Below are 8,477 nucleotides of genomic sequence, written 5' to 3'. Positions count from 1 at the left end.
AAAAAAAAAAAAAAAAAAAAAAAAAATCCTTTTTGCTCACCCTGTGAAAAACACATGGGCCAGTATGTATCATGCTCAACAGATAAGTGCTGTTTGAATCACACATGAGTGCCTTTCATCATTCTTAATCCTCCTTGACCACCTTGGGGCAGTTGACACAGTTGACTTGTCCCTTTTCCTGGCTCCCTGACACACCACTCCTGCTTCCCACCCCCCCATCTTTTGACATATCATTTATTACTTCTGTTTCTTTTTCCTCTTTGCCTATGGCAAAATTTCAATACTTAGTCCTTGACCTAAGGACTAAGAGGGCAGGGCCCTCAGTCCTGGCTCAGTGTTTCTCATTCTACACTTTCTCCTTTCACAAGTTGTTGAAGAAATTGTCCTTTTCATGATTTCAACTCTAATCCCATCTCTGGCACCAGTACCAAAGTCAGTTCCAGCTCTGAATTGCCATTGGATTACAAAGCACTTCTTGGCACACCAACAACATAATAGCACACTCTTTTCATACTTTTTTGTTCCAAACCCCAAGACTCAGAATGTGACTGTGTTTAGAAATAGGATCATCTTTTAGAAAGAGTCTCAGTTGAGCATGGTGGCTCAGGCTGGGCACGGTGGTTCACACCTATAATCTCAGCATTTTGGGAGGCCGAAGTGGGTAGATCACCTGAGGTCAGGAAGGTAATATATAGGGCTCAGATATGAGAATCCCAGCTAGAGGTGGAGGCTGCAGTGAGCCTAGATCACGCTATTGCACTCCAGCCTGGGCACCATTTCCCGGGTTCAAGCAGTTCTCCTGTCTCAGCCTCCCAAGTAGCTGGGATTACAGGCATATGCCACTCCACACAGCTAATTAATTTTTTCTTTTGAGATTAGAGTCTCACTCTGTCGCCCAGGCTGTAGTACAGTGGCATGATCTTGGCTCATTGCACCCTACCGGCTTCAAGCAATTCTCATGCCTCAGCCTCCCGAGTAGCTGGGACTACAGGTGCATGCTACCATGCCTGGCTAATTTTTTGTATTTTTACTAGAGAAAGGGTTTCACCATGCTGGCCAGGGTCTCGAACTCCTGACCTCATGATCTGCCTGCCTTGGGATTACAGGTAAATGTGTAAAGTGCTGGGATTACAGGTGTGAGCCACCGTACCCGGCCCCGGCCCCTAATTTTTGTACTTTTAGTGGAGACCGGGTTTCACCCTGTTGGCCAGGCTGGTCTCATACTCCTGTGATACACCCACCTTGTCTTCCCAAAGTGCTGAGCCACCATGCCTGGCCTGAGTTTTACTTCAAATAAGAAAGTCCCTGTATTCACAGCCCCCAGTTGCCAGTTTGGGGTATAGTCCTGGAGTATATTCCTGGGTCGCTTCCTGCTCTCCAGTCTTTTTAAAAAGCTAGATATTAAGTAGATACAAAAGAATATTTATAAAATACAAGCAAGTTATAAAGGATCATGATTCCATGAATATCTGGGTGTGCATCGTCTCAAGAAAGAAAAATCCCAGCATTTTCTTTGAAGTCCTGGTGTGCCTCTTCCCAATCTTATCACTTTCCCTCTCCACTCAGAGGAAATCACTATTCTGAATCTTGCATTTGTCATTTTCTTTTATAATTTTTTTCTTTTCCCCTGGAGTTAGGGATTTTTGATCATTGTAATGCAAAAGTTTGTATTGCTAATGCAAACATTGTTATTTACGTTTCTCTATAACTTGCTTTTTTCATTTAACATTATGTACTTGACATTCATTCCTGATGTTCTTCAAGTTTTGTAGTTCTTCATATATTCCAGATCCTAATCCTTCGTCAGTTATGTGTTTTGTGGTTTATTTCTTTTATGCTATTTTTTTGTGAAGATAAATTCTTAATTTTTATGAGGTTGAATTTAGCTTCAGGAAAGATATAAATCTTTCCTTTTTAAAATGGTTTATGCTCCTTTGTCTTGTTCAAGAAGTCCTTGCTTACTTTAAGATTGTAAAAGTACTCTCCTATACTTGCCTTCCAAAATGTAATTTGACTTTCATATTTAGGTTTTTAATTACTTTTATTTTTTTTCCAGATGGAGTATCGCTCTGCTGCCCAGGCTGGAGTGCAGTGGCGTGATCTTGGCTCACTGCAACTTCTGCGCCTGGGTTCAAGCGATTCTCCTGCTTCAACCTCCCGGGTAACTGGGACTACAACTGTGCCAACACGCCCAGCTAATTTTTGTATTTTTAGTAGAGACAGGGTTTCACCATATTGGCCAGGCTGGTCTTGAACTCCCGACTTGATCCGCCCACCTTGGCCTGCCAAAGTGCTGGGATTACAGGCATGAGCTACCTCACCCAGCCTACATTTAAGTTTTTAATCACTTGGAATTGATTTTTGTGACTGTGGTATGAGGCAGAGATCCAATTTTCTTTTGTTTTTTTCTTTTCTTTTTTTTTTTTTGAGACAGAGTCTCGCTGGAGTGCACTCCAGGCTGGAGTGCAGTAGCATGATCTTGACTCTCACTGCAACCTCCATCTCCTGGGTTTCAAGCGATTCTCCTGCCTCAGTCTCCTGAGTAGCTGACATTACAGGAACCTGCCACCCCACCTGGCTAATTTTGTTATTTTTTGTAGAGATGGGGTTTTGTTATTTTTTGTAGAGACGCTGACCAGGCTGGTCTTGAACTCCTGACCTCAGGTGATCTACCCACCTCAACCTCCCTAAGTGTTGGAATTACAGGCATCACCCACTGCACCCAGCCAATTTAATTTTTTTCTACATTGATAACCAATTCTCCCAGTACCACTTATCAAATAATATGCAAGTACCTTTCTGATCTGTAGTGCCTGCTCAGCCTTCAATCATGTTTCCATATATGTATGGGTTTTTCAGTGTCCTTTATTCTGTTCATTGGTCAAATTGTTTTATCCTGGAGTAAATGCTTTAGTCCTTTTTTTGTTTGTTGGTTTGAGACGGAGTCTTGCTCTGTGGCCTAGGCTGGAGTACAGTGGCACGATCGTGGCTCACTGCAACCTCTGCCTCTCGGGCTCTAGCAGTTCTCCCCCCTGCACCTTACAGGTGTGTGCCACAACCCTGGCTAATTTTTTTTTTTTTTTTTTTTTTTGTAGAAATTGGGTTTCACCATGTTGGCCACGCTGTTCTCAAACTCCTGACCTCAAGTGATCCACTCCCTCCAGCCTCCCAAAGTGTTGGGATTACAGGTGTAACCCAGTGCTGGGCCAACAATATACTTTAGTCTTAATTACTATATAGCTTTATAATAATTCTGGATAGCTGGCAAGGCAGTCCCCTTACCTTATTCTTCTTCAGGCTATTCTTGACCTTTTATTCGCCAATATAAATTTTAGAATTAGCTTGTTGTATAAAAAATTCTATTGATTAATATGGGAGAAATTGATACCTTTAGGACAATGAAGCTCCCAATCTGTAAGTATATTTCTCCATTGAATCATTTTTTTCCTCTTTTTTTTAGAGAGAGAAAGAGTCTTGCTCTATCACCCAGGTTGGAGTGCAGTGGTGCAATCATAGCACAATGGGATCGCAGGTGGCATGAGTCCCTGTGCCCAGCCTCCATTTATTCTTTATTTTACTAAAGTTGTGTAATATGATTTTGTTGTTGTTGCTGTTGTTTTTATAGAGATGGAATCTTGCTATGTTTCCCAGGTTGGTCTCGAACTCCTGAGCTCAAGGAATCCTCCCATCTTGGCCTCCCAAAGTGCTGAGATTACAGGTGTGAGCCACAATGCCTGGCCTAAAATATTGTAATTTTCTCCATAAATAATCGTACATTTTAATTGGATTTATTTCTAGGTACTTGACATATCTTGATGTCATAAATGGCATTTTTTTTTCTTTTTTTTTGAGATGGAGTTTCGCTCTTGTTACCCAGGCTGGAGTACAATGGCTCAATCTCGGCTCTCTGCAATCTCCGCCTCCTGGATTCAAGCGATTCTCCTGCCTCAGTCTCCTGAGTAGCTGGCATTACAGGAGCCCGCCACCATGCCTAGCTAATTTTTTTGTATTTTTAGTAGAGATGGGCTTTCGCCATGTTGGCCAGGCTGGTCTTGAACTCCTGGCCTCAAGTGATCCACCCGCGTTGGCCTCCCAAAGTGCTGGGATTATAGGCATGAGCCACCACATCTGGTAAATGGCATTTTTTAAAAGTCACATATTTTGTCACTGCTATCCAGTATTCCTCAAGTTTCTCACTGTTCCATTCTGTCAGTCACAGATAAGTCTTCTTAAAATGCTGTTTGAACAGATTGCTGTCCTACTCAAGATAGAGTGACTCCATGAAGCCTGGTGAATCAAGTACAAATGGCTTAAACGTCCATTCTTATTGCATCTCCATCTATCCATGGCCTTCCTCCTCCCACCTGAGCACTTGCATTTGACTTCAGACAGGCTCATCCTCTCACTTTATTCTCTCCTCCGTGCCTTTATTCAATTCCTTCCATCTCCAGGAAAGGAAGACTCTCCTCTCAGGCCTAGTCATACCCTTCCCATTTGGAAGGCTTAGTTCAAATCCCAGCTTGCTCATGGAGCCAAATAATGCCAATCACATAGATTGTTCCTCCTTGAAGATATAGTATGGCCTTTTAAATCTACACTAACCTTTGCATACAATTCTGTACATTTTTGTTAATTGCATGTATACATATTTGTCTTTGTTCATATTTTCTCGAACCCCAAATTGAGTTGGCCTACCTAATACTGAGAACATCAGGGCTGAGAGATTCAAAAGTGGTGGGACAAGAAGTCAGTCATGCCACAAGCCCATACAGTGCCTGTCTATGAATTAGATAGAGAAAAGCACCCAGCCTTGTAGAGGAGTGCATATCTTGGCATGTAGATCAAGGGCTACATTTCAGCCTCCACTCACCCTTTTAGCCAGTGGCTTTGTGCCATGAAGAACTGCCACAACTGTATATGATGGTGCTAGTGGCAGATCTGAGTATGATGCATGTCAACCCCATCTTTGTACTTTATTGTCCCCAGGGCCTAAAGGCCAATATGACACGTCTTTACCAACTGATGACAGAACCACAGTTTACCCGCTGCTCCAAACCTGCCAAATATAAGAAGCTGTTGTTTGCACTTTGTTTCTTCCACTCTGTATTACTTGAACGCAAAAAGTTCCTGCAGCTTGGCTGGAACATTATCTATGGCTTCAATGACTCCGACTTTGAGGTTTGTAACAGCCAGGGGTCCTCGTGCCAGCCCTTTCTCCCTACACTTCCTACCCCATGTCTTCCCTGTGGGAATATCCGCAGACAGAAAGGCTGTGTTGAAGCTCCATTGGCAGATTTCCTGCCATAACTGTGTGGGGATCGGGGCTTGGGTTGGGACTATGCCCAGGTGTCAGAGAACTTGCTGAGCCTCTATCTGGATGAGTACGAGGAGACACCTTGGGATGCACTCAAGTACCTCATTGCCGGCGTCAACTATGGTGGACATGTCACAGATGACTGGGACCGGCGCCTGCTGACCACCTACATCAATGACTATTTCTGTGACCAGTCTTTATCAACTCCCTTCTACCGGTGAGGGGAGGTGGCACTGGGCAGGGAGCCAGAAGTCACAAGCCAGCCAGGTGGTGGGATCAGGGGTGGAGGAAATGTTTGAGGAGAGGACATGAGATTGGGAGATGACAGAGTTTATGGGATTGGGAAGGGGTACAGGGCAGGGAGTTGGACAAATGTGACATGCATAGGTTTGGGGTCTTGGCCTGGCATTGAGGCCTGAGTCCCCACAATGTGGCAGTGATTATGCTATGACTTTCCAGGTTGTCAGCACTAGAGACTTATTTCATCCCCAAGGATGGGAGCCTGGCCTCTTACAAGGAATACATCAGCTTATTGCCTGGCATGGACCCCCCTGAGGCCTTTGGCCAGCACCCCAATGCTGATGTGGCCTCCCAGATCACTGAGGCACGAACCCTCTTTGATACTTTGCTTTCCTTGCAACCTCAGATTACACCCATCAGGGCTGGAGGCCAGACACGGGAAGAGAAGGTAAAATGAGCCAGGCCTTGGGGAGGGAATCAGGGCAGGACTGATTCCTGAAGAATTCCAGAAGTCAGGGCTACATTCAGAGCTCCTGCCTGCCCAGGTCCTTGAGTTGGCTGCTGATGTGAAGCAGAAGATCCCTGAAATGATCGACTATGAGGGGACCCGAAAACTGCTAGCTCTTGACCCCTCCCCCCTCAATGTGGTCCTTCTGCAGGAGATCCAAAGATACAACAAGCTGATGCAGACCATCCTGTAAGATGGAGAGGGACTCTGCGGAACATAGGAAGGGGTGGGGAGAGGCCAGCACCTTCTGGCTAGAATGACGTTACCAGGCCCACTCCATCTCTAACGCTCCACCTCATCCTGCTCAGGTTCTCACTGACAGACCTAGAGAAAGGCATCCAGGGCCTCATTGTCATGTCTACAAGCCTGGAAGAGATTTTCAATTGCATCTTTGATGCCCACGTTCCTCCACTCTGGGGAAAGGCAAGATGATGATACCATTGTTAATCCTTCTCCAACAATGAGCTCCCCTCTCAACCCTGTGCTCCCCAATCTCCTGGTTCTAGATTGGCATACAACAAACTGTAAAGAGCCTAAACTTTGAAGTTAGACAGGTTCAAGGTTGAAACCTGGCTCTGCCATTCACTGACTGACTTTGTACAACTTATTAACTTACAGACTTACTCAGGGCAAGTTACTAACCTCTCCAAGGATGTTTCAAAGATTCCCAGTACTGTGCATACCACTGAGAAGGTGCATCATTAATGGTACCTGGTTAATATTACTGTGGTCATTGTTATTAATGAATAGTTGTCGTATGCCTCTTTCCTGGAAGTTGGCTTTGGAGAGCTGTGCTCACCTGTAGTTGGGGAACAGGGGCCGATACCACACAGTCTTCTCATATCTGCTTCAGTGCTCAAAAATAAGGATTTGGGCTGGGCGCGGTGGCTCACGCCTGTAATCCCACCACTTTGGGAGGCTAAGGCGGGTGGATCACCTGAGTTCAGGAATTCGAGACCAGCCTAGCCAACATGGCAAAACCTCGTCTCTACTAAATAAATACAAAAATTAGCCATGTGTGGTGGTGAGCGCCTATAATCCCAGCTACTAGGGAGGCTGAGGCAGGAGAATTGCTTGAACCCAGGAGGCGGAGGTTTTGGTAAGCTGGGATCACAGTGTTGCACTACAGCCTGGACAACAAAAGCGAAATTCCAACTAAAAAATAAATTAAAAAAAAATAAAAAACACAAAAATAAATAAAAAATAAGGATTTGAATGCATGGCTAAATGAGAGAATAAGCATGCACTCCTTCCCTAGGCATACCCCTCACAAAAGCCATTGGCTGCTTGGACACGGGACTTGGCCATGCGTGTGGAGCAGTTTGAGCTGTGGGCCAGCCGGGCCCGGCCTCCTGTCATCTTCTGGCTGTCTGGTTTCACCTTTCCCACTGGCTTCCTCACTGCTGTGCTGCAGTCTTCCGCTCGCCAAAACAACGTAAGCAATGTGCAGTGAGAGCAGGATGTATGCTGTGGCCGTGCGTTTATTCTCCTCTTCAGGGTCTTCCCTTATTCTCACCTTCAACCCGCAGATTTCAGTGGACAGCCTCTCCTGGGAGTTTATCGTCTCCACTGTGGATGACAGCAACCTAGTGTATCCACCCAAGGTGGGAGCCAGTTGTGCTTGGGGATCTGAGCAAAAGAGGGTACTGGGAACAAAAATGGGAAATAATTGGATGAGAAGGGAGGAGAGAGGTAGCAGGTCAGGGGTGCTGGCAACTGAAGTCTAGCTTCTCCCAGACCTGCTCCCACTTTTCCCCAGGATGGTGTCTGGGTTCGGGGCCTGTACCTGGAAGGTGCTGGCTGGGACCGGAAGAACTCCTGCTTGGCGGAGGCAGAGCCCATGCAGCTTGTCTGCCTCATGCCTACGATCCACTTCCGGCCTGCAGAGAGTCGCAAGAAGAGCGCCAAGGGTGGGACAGCTCCCCAAGACTTGCCTGCCCCATCCCTAGTTTGGAACCTAACCCATCCTCTGCTCCAGCCCATCCCACACCTGCCCCTGCCCTGCTCTCCCGGAGGCTCCAGGAATCTGACTCCTCCTCTCCTTTCCCCCAGGCATGTACTCCTGTCCCTGTTATTACTATCCCAACCGGGCAGGCAGCTCAGACCGAGCCTCCTTTGTCATTGGCATCGACCTGCGGTCTGGGGCTATGACGTCTGATCATTGGATCAAGAGGGGCACTGCTCTACTCATGAGCCTGGACAGCTGAGACCTCCTTGTCTTCTCCACTTGACAGAGGGTCGGGGACTCCAGGAGCTAAGACAGATATTGCACCTAGGACTGAGGCTGGACTGACCTCAGACTTTGACCTTGGTCGAATTTGTGTGATGTAGCCCTGGAGATACCTAGTTGTGCTAGCCATAAAAGTGAAAGCGTTGTATTGGAGCTCCGTGCTGTAAAACACCCGCGACATCAAG

At 46.1% G+C, this 8,477-nt stretch overlaps 1 protein-coding gene across 1 annotated transcript in view; it reads left to right on the top strand.

Annotated features, from left to right (window-relative positions):
- Positions 1-8,445, top strand: part of DNAH2 (dynein axonemal heavy chain 2) — a 110,880-nt gene extending 102,435 nt beyond the window's left edge. Inside the window, exons 79-87 of the mRNA XM_017531365.2 lie at positions 4,987-5,178; positions 5,347-5,531; positions 5,774-6,002; positions 6,100-6,251; positions 6,371-6,485; positions 7,321-7,497; positions 7,592-7,666; positions 7,822-7,972; positions 8,115-8,445. Of these exons, the coding sequence (XP_017386854.1) occupies positions 4,987-5,178; positions 5,347-5,531; positions 5,774-6,002; positions 6,100-6,251; positions 6,371-6,485; positions 7,321-7,497; positions 7,592-7,666; positions 7,822-7,972; positions 8,115-8,269 (1,431 nt within the window). The 3' untranslated portion in view covers positions 8,270-8,445. The remainder of the gene's footprint in view (positions 1-4,986; positions 5,179-5,346; positions 5,532-5,773; positions 6,003-6,099; positions 6,252-6,370; positions 6,486-7,320; positions 7,498-7,591; positions 7,667-7,821; positions 7,973-8,114) is intronic.
- The last annotated feature ends 32 nt before the right edge of the window (positions 8,446-8,477 follow it).

The sequence above is a fragment of the Cebus imitator genome, unplaced genomic scaffold, assembly GCF_001604975.1.
Source record: "Cebus imitator isolate Cc_AM_T3 unplaced genomic scaffold, Cebus_imitator-1.0 Scaffold72, whole genome shotgun sequence".
NCBI lineage: Eukaryota > Metazoa > Chordata > Mammalia > Primates > Cebidae > Cebus > Cebus imitator.
This window is presented reverse-complemented; position numbering and strand designations above follow the sequence as displayed.